At 41.4% G+C, this 20267-nt stretch overlaps 1 protein-coding gene across 2 annotated transcripts in view; it reads left to right on the forward strand.

Moving 5' to 3' along the window:
- Nucleotides 1-20267, forward strand: part of gys2 (glycogen synthase 2) — a 59128-nt gene that overhangs the window by 37029 nt on the left and 1832 nt on the right. For both annotated transcript variants that reach the window (XM_041202997.1, XM_041202998.1), the window contains 6 exons: nt 1348-1407; nt 2050-2128; nt 3095-3208; nt 15456-15582; nt 18467-18562; nt 18652-18815. In XM_041202997.1, coding sequence (XP_041058931.1) covers nt 1348-1407; nt 2050-2128; nt 3095-3208; nt 15456-15582; nt 18467-18562; nt 18652-18815 — 640 coding nt within the window. The remainder of the gene's footprint in view (nt 1-1347; nt 1408-2049; nt 2129-3094; nt 3209-15455; nt 15583-18466; nt 18563-18651; nt 18816-20267) is intronic.

The raw sequence follows: 20267 nt of genomic DNA on the forward strand, positions 1-20267 counted from the left end.
TTGAAGGTGCAATAAGAAGAAATTATTGGATCGGAATGCTAATGAGTGGATGCTCACACATCGCATAGATTCTGCATACATGTTGGAGCATAGTTAGAACTGAGAACAAAGATTTTATATTGTGATTTCTTTCCAGATCAATCAATTTGATCAAGTTCCCTCAAACTACCCATCTACTGACATTCAAAATAATAGACAACTTTCATTTTAACTCTAGCTATTTCAAAATTCTAAAACAAATTAGAGAAGATACCCTATGTTGGCAGTCTACTTTACGTTTGAAGGAGACTTAATGCATGGACTAAATCCAGTACATGAGCTTATTGTAAACTTATTCCTTTTTTCCCCAAATAGCTCATCACTGTGTAAAGTTATCCCTAAACTCCATGCTGTGTTGCTAACTCCAGTAGGGAGCTCTTTGAATTCTTGGACGTAGATAGTGGGATATACCTCTCCCTGTGCTTTAGTTGTTAAAATCACCAATCAGTATGAAAGTGAGCTACATGAAAGACCAAGTTCCATTGTTAATCTGTGTTAAAGTGGCTGATCTCAGTCAGGGCAGCTGTTGAGACTACGATGCACTTAGGCAACAAAGGACAAATGAACCGAGGATTCCTGTTCTTGCTTTACAATCCAACGACTCCTGCTGGAAAGAGTGATTATGAATATTTGATGAGGACAGGATTTGCTTTGGTTGTAATTGCCCGTACCCACCTATCCCCAGTTAAATAGCCTGCGCATCCACTGAATTTGCACGTAACTGATGTCTTGGGCAGCCTACTAGATAATAGTCAGTGAGTCTGGCAAAACTGTTTGGATAAAGTATTCTTCAAACACTTCTCAGTTGGTAGACATGTCAGAATAACCAGTTGATGATCGAAATTTACAAATCTTGAATTGAGTGTAGAACTAAAAGGGAGTGAGTACAGGAGCCTCATGTGAGAATTTGGATCAGAGAATTAAATGTAGAGGGCACTATTCACAAAAATCCAATTTTTCTGATCATCAATTTTATTGACTGCTGTACTTCATTCACTGATCTTCGTTCCTGTCATCCGGCTGTGTGCCAGGGTGAACCCTAAAATTTACCTTTATGCATTTACATCTGAAATAACCATTGGGACTTCTTGATAGTCTTCAGCTCTATATTAGAGTATAGACAACTTTCAAGTGGAATGTAGCTAGCACCAGTCCTATGGTCCAACATTATGTACTGTTTCTTGTTATAAGGTAAATTCCCTTGCAACAGCCTGATCTATTTTATGGTACACTGGCAATGCAATATCTAGTGCTCACTGTAAACTTTGAACCATTTAGCCGCAAGACATTTCATTTTTTCCCCTACAGGGATACTGCCCATTTAGTCAAGGAGAAATTTGGAAAGCGACTTTATGAAGCGTTGTTAAAGTAAGTTATTCAAATTCATGCTGAGGCCGTTGAAAAGAATTTTATTTTTATATATATATATATATATATGTGTTTGTATATGTGTATGTATATATATATATATATGTGTGTATGTATATATATATTATTCATAGGCTTTGTACTTTTCATCTACAGCGTGAGTATTGAAATTGCCCTTTTGAACATGTAGTACAAATGAAAGGAGTAAAGCTGGTGAAAGTTGTATTGAACTGTTTTACATCTACACATTGCCTGATTCACTTACAGCCCTTGCCATTATCAAACTTGCACAGCTTATGTTATGCAGGGGAAACGGATTGGATCATGCTAATGGATAGAGACTTGTGTGTGCCTTTTCTGTTCTGCAATGAGTTTTTGTGAAACCTGTCAAGTAATATGACCAACTACTAAAAGGTGCTTTAATGGTTTGCAAAAAAAGTGACTAAACTCAATGCATGAGCATTTTGGGTAGAATGGCCTCCTTCTGTGCCATAAATCTATCTTTGTCCATAGATTAGAGACATAGGGATTGGGTGACTTTATGCTAAATTGCAGAAACCACAAAAAATTGCTTTGATCTGTTCCACTTCTTTTGTGATTTAATACCCTTACTAATTATAATTACCAATTATAAACTTGCAGAGGGGAAACTCCAGATATGAACAAGATCTTTGATCGTGATGACTTGACCATAATGAAGAGAGCCATCTATGCAACTCAGGTACAATTGGGAGTAGAATAATCTTTCTATTTGCATTCAGACTGATCATTATTTCAATAAGTTATTCATTGGCTAAAGCGTTTGGAATATCCTTGGGTCATTAAAGGCATTGTATAAATGCAAGGCATTTTATAACTTTGAAATTTTCAAGAGGAATTGATACCTTTTTTGAGACCGCTTGAATGAATATCCTCTGTGGAAAGGAAACATAGCATGGATGGTGTTTGGCTATAATTTTGGATCCAACAGTTTGCATTAAGTTAGTCAATGCAATGAATGAATATGCATTTATTTAATGTTTAAAAAAATAGCTTGGATTGTTCATTCCTTTAACACCACAAAACACTAATTAGGCCTATATTTCAATCCATCACACCCCTTGCGTATTTAAAAAGAAATTTAAATAAAGGTACTCAACCTGCAAATTGTTTTGCATTGGAACAGGCATAGGCCATTCAGCCCTTTGAACCTGTTCCACCATTTAGTTAGATCATGACCACAACCCTATCCCTTGGGTAAAGCTAGCAAACAGAAATCTGTTGTTCGATCTGTGGTGGGAGAAGAATTTTTCCAAAAATGAAGGAAGAATAAAATGCCTAGATTGTTTTATATAACTTCTACCTTCTTGCTCTAACCTGAAAATGTCTGAATACATTTCCATTTTAAATACAAGTAAGTAGTTTTCCTGTTTAGAACTATTTTTGATGATAATGATTTGGAGTTGGTGCCTGTATTAATGAGTCCATTTATATTCTGAATGCTGATTTTCCGTCAAATCCCCTTAATGTCTTGACATGATTTGGGTCAAGGTGTCCTTTTGAGATGTGATTTGTTATCTGTTTTATTGCCTAAGATTTTACTTTGATATCCTAAAATAGCTTTATGCCCACCATGTAGCATTGAGCTTTTGTTTAGCATTTCTGTTATTGCAGCCACTGATTAGAGCTTTGTTATAACTGACTTCAGCGCCAAACACTGCCTCCAGTGACCACGCACAACATGCTCGATGACAGCAATGACCCCATCCTCAATACCATCAGACGAATTGGCTTGTTCAACAACCGGGCTGACAGGGTCAAGGTACGCACTTTACCTTCTGTTCACAGGTGAGAATGCATTGCCTATGGAGCCAGCCTTGGTACTTGCTTTTATGCATTGTTGTGCTCTCTGTTATCTATGTCTTCAAAATGAAATGGCATTATCCACCAGCAGGAGATAATGCTGCAGCCTACAAGTTGGAATGCCTGCTAAAGTAAATCTACAAACCTGGAAGTTAACTTAATTGTTTGATTTGCAATTATTCAAATATGGATATCCTACAGCTGCCTCTTTGGCTCTTGCTCACCTTAGTGGTTAATTTTTGTAAGAATTTCTATTGCCATGCAGGTTGAGGATTCAAGGTGTTAAATCAAAAGCACTGTTTGGCCTAGCGTGCACCGCAAGTTTTGACAGCCTTTCTGCCAGCATTGGTTTAAGGTTATCAGATGGAGCAAAAACACGTGGTCAGATCTTGCTGGCCAACAATCCATATTTACATTTCATTTATTTTTCATTGACTCCCACTTCTGTTTAAATGTAAACATGGGGATGCAGGTTGGTAATAGTCCCATTCCAGAACCTGCCCTCCCTGAGATATTACATCTCCTGTATGGGACACTGAGAGGTAAAGGAGTACATGTGCCTTGGGTTCCTCTCAGAAAATGGGTGGTTTGTGGAACTTATTTTTGCTTGTATTATTAAAACGTTTTGGGTTTTAAATGGTCATTTTTTAAAATCGTATGCGTGCAATAAGTCATTTATTGAAGTGAAGCAGTGAGGAGATTAGTTCTCTTCATTCACTCCACCTGCCCACCAATTATTGACCTAGGTGCCCAGACCTCGTCTTTACTCCAAGGGCGAGCTGGCTGCTGTGAGTTAATGGCCAACCACCTGGTTATCCATATTTGCAATTATATCAATGGAGAGCCAGCCTGTCAATCTTCCACATCCCTAGATCATGGCAATTTTGAATAAGGAGATTTTTACTGTACTATTCTGTATCCAGCTGCTAGTCCTCAATTGAATTATACCTCCGTTGTTTGTTCTACTTGGGCATAATGCGGTCATAAATTTCTTTCTAAATAGTCAAAAAGATTTTGTCTCGTCTGCAATTGCTACTATTCTTCCTGGTGCTGGCAGCATTAAAATCCTTTGTGCTCCATGGACTGTTTTGGTCATCTGGGGCAGAATTTTGCCCTTGGTGGGCAGGCTTGGTGGGGGAGGTCAGGAAGCTGACCGCTGCTGCCCACGATCGGCACTGCGCCGCGATTTCACGCTGGCGGGCCAACTGAGGCTTGCCCAGCATGAAATGTGAGCGGCAGCGCTGCCAGTTTCGGGGGAGGGGGAGCAGAGTGCGAACTTCATGCACGCACATGAGTGAGCACTGCATAATCTTCCTGAGGCATGGAGCTGCCTCAGGGAGATGAAGAGATATTAAAAAAAAATTTAAAAAAGTAATAAAACATGTCCCCACTCATGTGACTGTCACATGTTTATTAATGAAAAACTAAAGTTTTTATCTTATTTATGTTTGCTTTAGGAAACCTCATCCCGTCCATGGATGAGGTTTCCAAAAAAATGCAAAGGCCGCTTGGCCTTTTCGACTGCTCGCCAATCGTTGGGTTGGACGGGCAGTGAAATATTTATGTTAACTGATTACTTAATGAACTTAACAGGCCTTTTAACTGTCAACGGGCATACTGCCGGCTCCAGTGCACAATGGCCGACTGAACGCACGACTGTGCGTTGACATCAGCACACTCAGCTGACGTCAATGCACATAATTTCACGATTAAGCAGGTTGGGCATGCGCCTGCCAGCTGAGTGAAAATTTCTGCCCCTGTACTCATCCCTGATCCTGTTGTATCAGTTGTGGCAGCGTGCACTCTCACTTCTGAATCGGAAGGCTATTGGTTTGTTTCCCACTCCAGAGAGTTGAGCACAAAATCTAATACTCCACTGCAGTACTGGGGAATGCTGCAGTGTCAGAGGTACTGTCTTTCAGATGAAATGTTGAAGCAAGATAGTCATCCCCGCAAGTGGATGTAAACAATCCTGTGACGCTATTCAAAGAAGAGCAGAGGAGTTCTCCCCCATTTCCCGGCAAATGTTTAACCCTCAACATTGTCGTTTTCATGTTGCTGTTTGTGGGACCTTGCAGTGCGCAAGTTGGCTGTTATGTTACTCCACAGTACTACAGTAACTAGACTTCAGAACTGCAGCGTTGGCTGGAAAGCACTTTGGGGCATCCTGAGGTCCTGAAATGTGCTGTGGAAATGTAAAATTTTTTTTTATTTATGAACTCAATAAATGAAATATTGTTTGGGCTAAAACCAGTTTTGTAAATCTCTCAGCTGGGGGATCAATTTCTTCTCTTTAGCAGTCATGTTTGAGGCAGGTCAGTTTCATACTTGTGTACATGCACATTGTTTATTTTTTTTTAAAAAGGAGACTGAATCCAGTTGGTAAATGCTAACTCACTTTCATAGATGGTGTTATTAAGTTCATGCAATTATTCTCTGCTGAGTTGGTGGGCAAGCAACCACTTTCCAAACCAATATTCCTGGACAGTTAAATGTGCCAACATGATCCTGGCTCTTTATCTGCTTTGCTTTCTGGGACGGACCTAGCCTGTCTTTGGAACCTCCTTCAAGTAGAGATCTCTAGTAGAGGTTAGGGAACACCAGCATAAGCAATTACAGGGAAGGATTGATTCCACTAATGACATGCTGGGGTGGTACTGCACTCCACTACTGGGTGTGGCAATGTGTGACCTAAACTTTTCACTGCCTGATTTGAGATTTGTTGGTTGTAGGTCACATAAGAATTAGGGTTTTATTTTGTTTTGGATTGTGGATGACTCTGGGAAGGCTGTTGTTATTTCCCTGAGGCAGTAGTGGCCATGGGCTTTGAAGCACTGCAGACATTTGGTTGATAATAAGGAATTTCAGCAATGATGAAGGAATGGCAATGTATGTCCAAATCAATAATGTGTGTGACATGGAGGTGATGCAGTGTTCCTACAGCATTGCTGCTCCTCACTTCATAATTGTGGGGGGTCACTGGGGAGGGTAACCCTACTGGAGATGTTGTTGTGCATTCTGTCAATTGTACAGGTTGCGGCCAAGTGGGTGCTGGTGGTGGCGAGCCTGGATATTGAGTCCAATGGCAGGGAAACTGACCAAACTCTGTTTGATAGTAACATTTTCTACAGTGTTGTAAAAGGAGTCTGCTCAACACATATATAATGTTTGCCTTTCAGAAAGGCACTTTGCTGCATTTTGCATATTACTGAAGTAACTTTTTTGAAGTGGTTTTATGTTGAATGTTAATCTATTTACGCTTGACCAAGCATGCTTTCTGCTGCTGTTCCCTGTCATTCCTTAACACATCATCTCCATTAATTCATTATGATGTTCTTGGCTTCACTGGAACAAGTATCATTGAATTACATCAATATAACTATAATGTCCAGTGGTATAAACCTCAGTCTCTGGAGTGCCTGATGGGAAAAGATACATTTGATAAACCTGAAATCGAAACTAAAATAGGCTGATTGGCATCTTAATGAGGTGGAACAAGAATATTCATTATTTTAATAAAAGTGAACTATATTATTTTCATGGGTCCAGATGGCTAAACTGTTAGCTTCTTACTCATCCAACCATGGTTTTGCAGGACAGGAACAATTAGACATTGTGGTCTTTCATTTTTAGATTAGAATAGTTGCATTAGGGAATAGGAAGTTTCAGCTATTGATTGTGTTGTGCCTCCACTGAGCATTATGAAATTAGTCATGTAGTATTTCTGAAAAGCCTAAATAATTTCATGCGACTATAAATTGCACAAAGAAAAAATTGACCCTGTTCGTAATTTAAATTCTTGAATATGGATCAGTGAATGTTTAACAGCTTTCTAAATCTTTAGTTCAGCAGAGCAAAAGGGTGGTAGAGGCAGAAACCCTCATAACATTTAAGAAGTATTTGGATGTGTACTTGCAATGCCGTGGCATACAAGGCTATGGGCCTAGTGCTGGAAAATGAGATTAGAATAGTTAGGTGCTTGTTTAACCGGTGCAGACTCGGTGGGCCAAAGGGCCTTTTTCTGTGCTGTAGACCTCTATGACTCTATAAAAGTCTGTTTTCTTGTATCCTGTACTTGGTGTCATTAATCAGTTTTTTGTTTTATACAGGGGATTAGTTAACTGTGCAATTACACTGTAGCTGTCAATCTCCGATCAGTAATACCTATATCACACCTGCCAACCTAGAAAACTAGCAAAATCGAATTGACTTCTGAAAAAACTAACTGCTCAAAAACAGCCTTGAATGTGGCCTCCCAACACATGAATAGATGGAGATAGACTGAATTTTTTCCTGATCTAAATTTACCATTGGGACCATCTGTTCCCCTCCCCCTCTGTCTCCTTAAGTGCATCTACACTTCAAGCATTCCCTCTTTTAGCAAGTTACACATTCTTCTCACTCTTTGGATGGAGAAATTTCTTCTGAATTCTCCATTGGGTTTCTTGGTGACAATCTTATATTGATGGCCTCTAGTTATGCTCTTCCCCACAAGAGGAAACATTCTCTCTGTATCCAACCTATCACAGCCTTTCATTTTTTTAAAGACTGCTATTAGATCACCCCTCAGCTGCCTTTTTTCAAAAGAAAAGAGACCCAGCCTGTCAATCCTTTCCTGATATGTATACCTACTCAATTTTGGTATCATCCTTGTAAATCTTCTCTGCACCCTCTCCAATGGCTCTATTGCCTTTTTATAATATGGTAAGTAGAACTGCATGCAGTACCGTAGGTGCAATCTTCTTTTTTTATTCATTTACAGGATGTGGGCTTCGCTGGCTGGGCCAGCATTTATTGCCCATCCCTAATTGCCCTTGAGCTGGTGGTGGTGAGCTGCCTTCTTGAACTGCTGCAGTCCATGTGCTGTAGGTACGCCCATAGTGCTGTTAGGGAGGGAGTTCCAGGATTTTCACCCAACGACAGCAATATATTTCCAAGTCAGGATGGTGAGTGGAGAGGAACTTCCAGGAGACGGTGTTCCCATGCATCTGCTGCCCTTGTCCTTCTAGATGGTAGCGATCGTGGGTTTGAAAGGTGCTGTTGAAGGAGCCTTGGTGAGTTCCTGTAGTGCGTCTTGTAGGTGATACACACTGCTGCTACTGTGCACCGGTGGTGGAGGGAGTGAATGTTTATGGACAGGGTGCCAATCAAGCGGGCTGCTTTGTCCTGGATGGTGTCAAGCTTCTTGAGTGTTACAGCTGCACTCATCCAGGCAAGCAGAGAGTATTCCCTCACACTCCTGACTTGCGCCTTGTAGATGGTGGATAGGTTTTGGGGAATCAGGAGGTGAGTTACTTGTTGCAGGATCCCTAGCTTCTGACCTGCTCTTGTAACCACAGTATTTATATGGCCAGTTCAGTTCAGTTTCTGGTCAACGGTAGTCCCCAGGATGTTGAGTGTGGAGCATTCAGTGATGGTAATGCCATTGAATGTCAAAGGGCGATGGTTAGATTCTGTCTTGTTGCAGTTGGTCATTGCCTGGCACTTGTGTGGCACAAATGTTACTTGTCAGCCCAGGCCTAGATATTGTCCAGGTCTTGCTGCATTTGGACATGGACTGCTTTATTATCTGAGGAGTGGCAAATGGTGCAGAACATCATGCAATCATCAGTGAACATCCCCCCTTCTGATCTTATGATGGAAGAAAGGTCATTGGTGAAGCAGCTGAAGATGGTTAGGCCTAGGACACAACCCTGAGGAACTCTGAAGTGATGTCCTGAAGCTGAGATGATTGACCCCAACAGCCACAATCATCATTCTTTGTGCTAGATATGACTCCAACCAATGGAGAGTTTCTCCCCTGATTCCCATTGACTCCAGTTTTGCTAGGGCTCTTTGATGCCACTCTCTGTCAAATGCTGCCTTGATGTCAAAGGCAGTCTCACCCCAACTCTGGAGTTTAGCTCTTTCATCCATGTTTAAACCAAGGCTATAATGAGGTCAGGAGATGAGTGATCCTGGCGGAATTCAAACTGAGCATCACTGAGCAAGTTATTTCTAAGCAAGTGTCACTTGATAGCACTGTTGATGACCCCCTTCTGATGATCAAGAGTAGACTGATGGGGCAGTAACTGGCCAAATTGGATTTGTCCTGCTTTGTGTACAGGACATACCTGGCCAATTTTCCACATTGCCAGGTAAGTGCCCATGTTGTAACTGTACTGGAACAACCTGACTAGGGACATGGCAAGTTCTGAAGCAGAAGTCTTCAATAATATTGCCGGAATGTTGTCTGGGCCTATAGCCTTTGCAGTATCCAGTGCCTTCAGCCGTTTCTTGATATCACGTGGAGTGAATTGAATTGGCTGAAGATTGGCATTTGTGATGCTGGGGACCTCCAGAGGAAGCGGAAATGGATCATGCACTTGGCATTTCTGGCTGGAGACTGTTGTGAATATTTCAGTTCTATCTTTTGCAATGATGTGCTGGGCACCCCCATCATTGAGGATGGGGATATTTGTAGAGCCTCCTCCTCCTTTTAGAGAGTAGTTTAATTGTCCTGCTCCATTCATGACTGGATGTGTCAGGACTGCAGAGCTTGGATCTGATCCATTGGTTGTGAGATCACTTAGCTCTGTCTATCACTTGCTACTTATGCTGTTTGGCATGCAAGTAGTCCTATGTTGTAGCTTCACTGAGTTGACATCTCATTTTTAGGTATGCCTGGTGCTCCTCCTGCACTCTTCTTTGAACCAGGGTTGATTCCCTGGCTTGGTGGTAATGGTAGTGGGGAATATGCTGGGCCATGAGTTTACAGATTGTGGTTGAGTACAATTCTGCTGCTGCTGATGGCCCACAGCGCCTCATGGATACCTAGTCTTGAGTTGCTAGATCTGTTCAAAATCTATCCCACTGTGTGCCACACAGCACGATGAAGGGTATCCTCAATGTAAAAATGGGACTTTGTCGCCACAATTATGGTCACTCCTACCAATGCTGTCATGGGCAGATGCAGCTGCGGCAGGCAGACTGGCAAGGAATGAGGTCAAGTATGTTTTTTCCCACTTGATGGTTCCCTCACCACCTGCAACAAACCTAGTCTAGTAGCTATGACCTTTAGGATTCGACGGACATTGAAGTCCCCCGTCCAGAGTACACTCTGTGCCCTTGCTGCCCTCAGTGCTTCCTCCCAAGTGATGCTCAACATGAAGGAGTACTGATTCATCAGCCGAGGGTGGGATTGGGGGGAGAGCGGTACGTGGTAATCAGCAGGAGGTTTCCTTGCCCATGTTTGGCCTGATGCCATGAGACCTCATGGGGTCCAGAGTCAATTTTGAAGACTCCCAGGGCAATTCCCTCCTGACTGTGTATCACTGTGTTGCCACCTCTGCTGGGTCTGTCCTGCCAGTGGGACAGGACATACCCAGGGATGGTGATGGTGGTGTCTGGTAAGGTAAGATTCCATGAGGATGACTATATCAGGCTGTTCCTTGACTTGTCCATGGGACAGCTCTCCTAATTTTGGCACAAGCCCCCAGATGTTAGTAAGGAGGTCTTTGCAGGGTCGATAGGGGTGAGTTTGTCATTGTCATTTCCGCTGCCTAATTCGATGCCTGGTGATTTGTCCGGTTTCATCCTTATAGATTTCATAGCAGTTTGACACAACTGAGTGGCTTGCTAGGCCATTTCAGAGGGCAGTTAAGAGTCAACCAGACTGCTGTGGGCCTGGAGTCACATGTAGGTTTGACCAGGTAAGGACAGCAGGTTTCCTTCCCTAAAGAGCATTAGTGACCCAGATGGGTTTATACAACAGTCACCAATGGTTTCATGGTCTTCATTAGACCTTTAATTCCAGATTTTTACCTGCCATGGTGGGATTCGAACCCAGGTCCTCTGAGTTTTCGGATTACTAATCCAGTGACAATTCCATTGCACCACTGCCTCCCCCATCTAACCAAGGTTTGATGCCTTTCTAACTTTCCTATTTTTCAATTCTACCCTCTTAAAAAAAATAAAACCTCGTGTTTGGTCTGCTTTTTTTATATGTAATCTTGCTTAGTGATTGTATTTGTACTCTGAGATCCCTTTGTTCCTCTGCTCCACCTAGACTTACACTTCCCATGTACTAAGTGACATCCCTATTCTACCAGCCAAAATGTGCTCCCTCGCATAAATTCATTCATTTGCCCATTCTGCAAGTTTGTTAATGTCCTCTCATAATTTGTTGCTGCCCTCCTCAACATTGACTATCCCCCCTCTACACAGTTTGGTGTTTTTGAAATCAAAAACGCAACTTCTGAAGTTGCAAAGTCCAAATAATGAATGTAAATTATGAATAACAGTGATCCCAGTGTTGATCCTTGTAAACACCACTTCCCACCTTCTGCCACAGAGTAACCTTTTACTCCCACTGTCTGCTTTGTCTTGAAGCCAGCTAGCAATCCATTCTGCCCCCGACTTCACATTGTCTGACCTTATTCATTAGTCTAGTATGAGGCATCTCATTGAAGGTCATTTAAAAATCTAGATAAACCACATTTACTGCATTAACATTGCCCACACTCTGTTAACTCCCCAAAAAATTCAATAAGATTGTGAAGCATGATTTTCCCTTTTGAAATCATTATTTTGTTTCTCATTTCTAGCCATTCTTCCAGTCTCTTTTTTTTACTAAGGATTCCATTATTTTTCCTACCACTGATGTTAAGCTGACAGGTCAACAATTCCCTGGGTATGAACTGTTGTCCCTTCTTAATTATAAGACTCGTATTAGCTATCCACCAATCCTCTGGCACTACACCTTTTTCAAATGAATTATTAAATATGAGTAGTAATGTTTCTGCTATCTCTTCTCTTCCCTAGATTCTTTTTTAAAAATATGGATGCAACCCATCCAGACCAGGGGCTTTATCCTCTTTGAGTTTTAGTTTATTCAATACATCACCTTTTTATTTTAAATACGCCTATCTTATTGCTCACCTGATCATTCAACGTCCTGTCTATCTGTTCTATCTCCCTGGTAAGTACTGAAGTGAAATAATTTAAAATTTCTGCCATCTCTCTGATCTCTGGTATTATCTTGTCTATCCTGTATTATCTTGTCTATCCCTTTTAATGGTCCTACTACATCAGCCTTCCTTTTTTATTGAAGTGTCTGTAAAATATTTTATTTTTTTGATTTATGTTCCTTGATAATTTACTTTCATAGTTCCTCTTTGCCTTTCTATTTGTTTTGTTGACTTCTTTCCTAGTCTCTTTGTATTTTTCTTTTTACCATGCACTCCTGTGCCTGCTGTCTACATAATAAATGTATGCCTCTTTCCTAACTCTGTTGTTCCTTTTGTGCCTTTTTTCATTCATAGAGTTTCACTAGTGTTTAGTTTGTTCTTTCCTTTTAAGCAAAATATATTTTCCCTGCATTCTGTTTTTCACTTGATTCCCTAATTTGTCTGCATATTTTGCGCTCTACCTCCCTTCTACTATTGGGTGGTCTGTAGACTACACCTATTAGTGTGATGGATCCTATATTATCATTTAACTCACTCCACATGCATTATGTTTCTGTCTTGCTTATAGCTGCATCCCTTTGTTTCCAACTGCCATTATGTTATCTCGAATAAGTACAGCTGCTCCAGCTCCCATTCCCCCCGCCCCTCTTTTTTCTAACTATGCTACACTCTGCAATATTTAATTCCCAGTCCTGATTTTTCTGCAACTATGTCTCAGTAATCTGATTACGTCAGGGTCTTCCCAATGCACGATTATCTCCAGATCTCTTGTTTTGTTACAGACACTGTGTGCATCTTGACTCATTTCTAATAGGATTTCCCCTCACTTTAACCATTTTTTAGACTCCCATTCTGTAACTCTATTTATCTCCTTGCCATCAAAAGTTCTCCCCTACTTTATTCTTATGCTCTCCTGCCCTGTTCTGTTTACTTATGCAGCTTATGTTGTAATTCTCTTCCCCACTTCCCACTAGTTTAAAGCATTTCCATCTCCCTATTTAATCTTTCAGCAAGGACATAGATGCCAATCCATCAGTTCTGCTCCTTCCTATCAGAACTGGTGCTAGTGTCCCCTCAAAGGAAACCCCACTTTTGCACACCAGCCCATTAGTCATAGGTTAATTCTCCTGATTTGTCCCCCATGCTTCTGTCAATTTGCATGTGGCTCAGGCAATACAGCAGAGATTATTACCCTTGGAGTCCTGCAATTTTTTTTTTGGTGCTAACTCCAGATATTCTTACAGCAGGACCTCTTCCCTCTTCCTACCAAGCCGTTTGTTCCAACATGGACCATGTCAACTGGGCTTACTCTCTCCCTTTCCATGTTCCTCTCCAGCTGTCATGTGGTACGTCCTAACGCTGACACTGGGCAGACAACACACCCTTTGGGATTCTCATTCTTGGCTGCAGAGGAGGCAGTCTATCCTCCGATTTATAGGCTCCCCCTCTGCTATCACATTTCTACTCTGCACTTTCCCCAACCTGGGCAGCCTTCTGAGCCATGGTGTCTTGATCTGCAGTGTGGCTATCCTCCCTGCAGTCTGTCTCCTTAACCTCATAGGTAGCGAGTGCATCGTACCTATTGGACAGGACCTGTGTCTGCAGGACCTCCTTCTCTACCTCTCTTAATCCCTGCTATTGGACTCTCCAACAGTCGGACACTTCCTTTCCTGAACCTGTGTTTTCCCCTGGGATGTGACTATATTTTGGGTAAAACTGTCCAGAAACTCCTCCCCCTACTCCCCTCGGTGACACAGCCACTCCAACTCACACTCCAACCCAATGACTCTGAGCTGGAGAGACTCGAGACATCTCCTGCAGACGTGTTTGTTCAGGATGGTCTCACTGCCCATAAACAACCACGTTCTGCAGTCCAGACACACAAGCTGCTCTGCTATATCTCAGGCTAGCCTTATTCTATTTAGTTAATTAAAGTCTTTATTCAACAATTATTTGTTGTTATATCAAGCAGTTTAACTAGTTAAGCTGTAAATTTAATGCAGCACATACTTTCCTGGTCCTAATTTAAACTATTGCCCTAATTGAGATAAAAAAGAAGCCTTAAAACTCACCAATCAATCTGCATACTTACAGTACCTAATTAATGTCTCTGAACTTGAAGTTTCACTGTCTCTCGCTCACTCTCTCTCGGACCGCTCCTTGTTCTGTAAAAGCCAGAGTACCTTTTCCCTCACTGCATTGAATTCCCTCACTCAGTAATTTCTCCAAGTTAAGTAAAGTATTCTGTCTAGCAGTACCCCATTGAGTTTGACTTTGTGCTACTCTCAAGAGCGTGCAATGGGACATCGGCGGGTTTAAAAAGTTGCTTTATAGGATCCTATTCATTGTGTATTCCTTCTTGGGGCCGACTATTAAAACATGCCCATAACTGTGACTGTCAAACCATCAGTTCATCTTAAAAACCTCTCTCTTTCAAATTTATGCATAGCCAACAAAGGGAGGATGCAACACTTCATTCTAAAAGTTTCCAGTCCTGCCTTGTAACTGATCAATTGGAATTAAACATTGACAATGGACAATGTGGGGTGCAGGTCAGCCAAAAAAGCTGATTTTATTGAATGAAATGCTTCAAGGTGCTGAAATGGCATGTATGCAGTAACTGTTCTTGGACAGTAATAGCCTGTAGATAGTAGATGACTATGATTTAGTCTGTCGGGTCCCAAAGCGAATTCTGCACAAACATGCTTCTCTTCCAAGTAAGTTTTAAACAATGACATGGAGGTCCAAGCCTCACATTCATTGAAGTTACAACACAAAAACTGTCCATTTGGCCTTTCACATCCATGACCATATTTACCCTCCTTATGTGAGCAAAAAGTCCTAATCATATTTATGCATTGAATTTGCTTACCCCCTTTATCTACTTTTCCTTCATCTGTTCACCAATAAAGCTTGTCTGTTGATGTAGTTTCTGCCTAAAACTCTAATTCCTGAAATGAATTCCACAGCCTCACAACATTACCTATGCACAGAAATTTCTCTTGTTCTTTGTTCAAAATTTCTTGCATTGATTCATGTGCAGGACCTCACTAGTCAGCCCCAGATTATGAGAGGCTGGAGGTCTTCCAGAGTCGGACCAGGACCCAACTGGTGGAGTATTGCAACATTAGCATTGCTGTGACATTAAAGTTGTAATAAAAATGTTCATTAAACCTCATGCCACATGTGGCTACTTAAATGCTTTCTGACAAAAATAATTGTGTTGTTTCAATATCCTAATGCTTTTCATTTACCTAGATTGTTTTCCACCCTGAGTTTCTGTCATCCACAAGCCCACTTTTGCCTATGGATTATGAAGAGTTTGTTCGAGGCTGCCACCTTGGTGTTTTTCCATCATATTATGAACCTTGGGGATACACTCCTGGTAAGTGTCACCCTTGTGTCCCTTTTGTTTTAACCACTTGAGAGGCTTGGAAAAGCCTATGCGAATGAGCAGTATGGGAAGAAGGTGTTTAAGTGGCCATTTCACTGAAGGAGAAGTGGACTTCACATTGCATGGGGGGAAAATAAGAACTTGTATTTACGTTGCCCTTTCCATGACCTCTGAATTGTTGCAAAGTGCTTCAATGTCAATCAAGTACTTTTTAGTGTAGGAAAGCCAGACCAATGATAGGACAGTTGACATAGATAGTATTAATGCTAGCAATTACTCGTGTGGGGGCAAGTGCTGGGATAAGGGAAGAGAGAACTGTCTAAGAATTGCCACCTTGCCATGGAACTGCCTTTCTAAGGTTAGAGATTAGGATTCGGCTTGAAGCACATTTGTCCTTCGTTCTAGAATGCAATGGTGCTTTATATCCACAAGAAGGGACTACTGGTGAAAGCCTTTTCATCTTCATTGTCTGTTTGAACTGGGTGAAGGTGCAAGCTGCATTGCTCAGTAACTCCTCCAATTTATATCAGGGTCCTATTTACGCCATAGAACCCCATTTTGTACTGAAACCTCTTACCTGGTTCAGGAAGGCTACATTCAGCCCTGCCCTGTGCAAGATCCCAGTAAATACAGTAGTGGAGTATTAAGTGGTATAACTTCTGCTACTACCTTGTTGCCCCTGAACTATGATTCCAATAAGGTTGGGATCAAAAGATGTAAGTGTCCCAGATCCAATCAGGATTAGTTCATTCTAAAGACGTATTAAGGCTTTCTGTCATATGATGTACAATCCTACAAGATAAGCAATCTTGCTGTTCATGGTATCATTTTCTCATCCCAGATCCCTTCACAGCCCACAAATAAAAAGATTGTGGAATGTGTATATATAATTATTCGTCAAATTCCCTAATGAATAACCAGCCTATCAAAATATGTTTGAAGGAACACAACATAAGCCAAGGACTAGTCATCCCAACAAAGTTTGGCCCATTGGTACTTCTACGCGCCCAGCATCCAACTGCATGTTCATCTCCCTAATGTATTTTGACTAGAATCATAGAACAGTTACGTTGCAAAAAGAGGCCATTCAGCATATTGTGTCTGTGCTGGCCAAAAAGAGAAAAAAGAAACTAGCTGCTTATTTTAATCCCGCTTTCCAGCACCAGTAGCCTTGCAGGTTAAATGATACGCGTGCCCTTTTATTTCCCTCCTCCTCACCGTCCAAGGACCCAAACACTCCTTTCAAGTGAAGCAGCTTTTCACTTGCACTTCCTTCAATTTAGTCTACTGCATTCACTGCTCCCAATGTGGTCTCCTCTACATTGGAGAGACCAAACGCAGACTGGGTGACTGCTTTGCAGAACACCTTCGGTCTGTCTGCAAGCATGACCCAGACCTCCCTGTCGCTTGCCATTTCACACATCACCCTGCTCTCATGCCCACATGTCCGTCCTTGGCCTGCTGCATTTTTCCAGTGAAGCTCAGCGCAAACTGGAGGAACAGCACCTCATCTTCCGACTAGGCACTTTACAGCCTTCCGGACTTAACATTGAGTTCAACAACTTCAGATCATGAACTCTCTCCTCCATCCCCGCCCCCTTTCCGATCCCCCTTTTTCCAATAAATATATTTTAAAAACTACTAAATTTTCTTTTCCCACCTATTTCCATTATTTTTAAATTTATTTCCATCTGTTGTTTTTTCTCCGCCTTTTAGCCTATTTCGATCCTTTTCCACCCCCACTAGGGCTATCTGTCACTTGCTTGTCCTGCTTTCTACCCTTAATGTCACCATTAATATATTCCTTAGCTAATATCACCACCATCAACACCCCTTTGTCCTTTTGTCTACGACATCTTTGGCAATCTCTTCTTTGCCTCCACCTATCACTGGCCCCCTAGCCAGCTCTACCTGTCCCACCCCCCTCAACCAGCTTATATTTCACCTCACTTCTATTTTTCCTTAGTTCTGTTGAAGAGTCATACAGACTCGAAATGTTAACTGTATTCCTCTCCGTAGATGCTGTCAGACCTGAGTTTTTCCAGCTATTTTTGTTCCTGTTTCAGACCTTTTTAAATGAGTTGAGCTTTTCAACCTCAACCACCAATTTAGGCAGTGAATTCCAGATGCCCACTACCCTCTGGATGAAAATGTTTTCCCTCATGTCTGCTCTAGTCCTTCTACAACTTTTGAGTAGTAGATTATTCCAAATGTTCAGTTTTTCATTTATTTTATCTGTATTGACTTTATTTTCAAATTTATACTTGTGTTGTCTTGCTTAGTTGGTGGTACTGTCACTTGAGTCAGAAAGTTGTGTTTTCAATTCTCAGTCCCGAACTTGAGCTCCTAACTTAGACGTTCCACCACAGTGGGCTTACTACTTTGCCAAAGCTCCTGTGTGTGAGGTGGTAAACTGATGCCCCTGCCTCTTGTGATTCAGATGGATATTTAACATTCCTGTTGCATTATTCACAGAAGGGCAACGTACTGTCCTGGCACCTGGCCAACACGTTGTCTCATGTGTGGGACCTAGCCTGTAAAATGACAGCCACATTTAACCATATAACTCTGTCACTGAACTTCAGAGTAAAGGATGTCTGTCTGTATGCTCTTCTAATGGTTATTTTCAAGAAAAAAAGACTTGAATTCACTTGCTGGGGAAGAGGGAACTAAGTCATGTGGTTGGGGAGCTAGCCGGTAGAAGGGCAGAAAGACAACAAAGGAGGAAAGTGTACATGTCTTTGTACTTTAGCACATATACCTGTGTATCTTTTCTTGCATAATATTTCAGTATTTACTTGGGCAATAATTAAATCTTGACTAGTATTAAACAGCATGTGCTACCCTAATGGATCTGTGTTGTTTGCTTTTATAGCTGAGTGCACAGTGATGGGAATTCCCAGTGTGACTACCAACCTCTCTGGATTTGGTTGTTTTATGCAAGAACATGTGGCAGATCCAACAGCCTATGGTAAATTCTATAAATTAAGTGCTGCACCCACAAGACACATTACATTTGCTTTATGCTTACTTTCACTTTTGTGTTATCCTTGTATCCAGGGATTTACATAGTTGACCGTAGATTCCGATCTCTAGATGAATCTTGCAATCAGTTGACCCAGTTCATGTTTGGATTCTGCAAGCAATCACGTCGCCAGAGAATTATCCAGAGAAATCGAACTGAAAGGCTTTCCGAGCTTCTAGACTGGAGATACTTGGCCAGAGTAAGTACAAGCAGCTAATGGGTCTACTCTGGAGTTTTGAGATCAGTGAAGCGGAAATTCTGCATCAACTAATGTGATTGAAAACCAATAATTCTCCTGGTACTTGGAAATAAGCAAAGAGATTCATGAAGCAGTATAAATCATTCTAAGGGAGCTGGGGAGTTTTCTGATGGACTGTAAACAAGCAAAGGTAATTTCCATGCTCAAGAGGATCGCAGAGCCATTCCTGTCAACTCCAGACACATTAAGCACACCTTTATAATCATAAGCCTAATGGGATTCAGAATTAGAAACAAAATGGAGGATTACTGTATGAAAATAATAAAGAACAGCTAACATGGCTTTAGCAAGGATAGAACTTGCCTGATCAGCCTCAAGACTTTCCTGACAAGGTACCACCCCAGGTTAATGAAAACCAGTAGAAACCTTGTTATGTAACGTGTGAATGTGTTCAAAATAAATCATGAGAGACTCCTTTTGAAAATGAAGTCAATGCCTGCCTAGGGTAATAATGGAAATTAATGACAACAGGCTCAAGAGACAGAAGCACATGACAACTGTAAGGAGAAACTATATTGCAGAGAAGGGAGATTAGATGGAAATGAAGGATATTCAATGGGGTGCCCCCATCCCCTTCCGTGTCCTTGCATTCAAGCCCATACCATTGTGATGATGAGGAGAATGATGAGTGGTACAGTGAGGATGAAGAGGCTGAAAAGGTTTAAAGAAACATTAAAGCACAATTTTTTTCTGGTCACTATATTTCTAGTACTGAGTAGTGTAAATTAAAATTGTAGTCTCCTAGTGAGATAGCTAAATTTACAGATGAGACAAAAATCGTGAGCATAATAGAGTCAAGAGATTCAGCTAAGATCTTACAAAGAGAGCTCTTTTTTGCAATTTGATCAGTAACAAGTGAATTTCCATGGGTGAGATAGAACTTGGCAATGGGAAAATTTAAAGAGATGTAGGTTGACTTATCAAATGGATTTGGTTATCAAATACAGTTTCACTCCCTGAGGGATTTATGCCAAAGTCGCATGGTGCCCTGTTCAGACCACAGATGAAGCACTGCTTACATTACTAATCACTAATCCATGCCCCAGAGGCAATGTAGAGGAACCCTGATATCTAAGGGGAAGAGCTCCAACAAATGGCTTCCTAATGTTGAAAAGAGATGTTTAAGTAAGATGGATAAGATTCTTAACAGCACAGGGAGAGTGAAAATGTGAAACCATGTTTTCAGTTCTGCCAGGGCAGAAAGACCAAAGGACATGGGTTCAAGATTGTGGAAAGGGGAGGGGAAGTTGTTGAGCTTAGTGGAGCCTTTTGGAGAGAGAAAATGGTTGGAGTGCTCTCCTGGCATGTTCCAAAAATGGAATGGAGATTGGTTTGATGGTTTTTAATTTCCTGATGAAGAAGCTAATATGATGGAGGGAAGAGAAAAAAAAT

Source organism: Carcharodon carcharias, chromosome 13, assembly GCF_017639515.1.
Source record: "Carcharodon carcharias isolate sCarCar2 chromosome 13, sCarCar2.pri, whole genome shotgun sequence".
NCBI lineage: Eukaryota > Metazoa > Chordata > Chondrichthyes > Lamniformes > Lamnidae > Carcharodon > Carcharodon carcharias.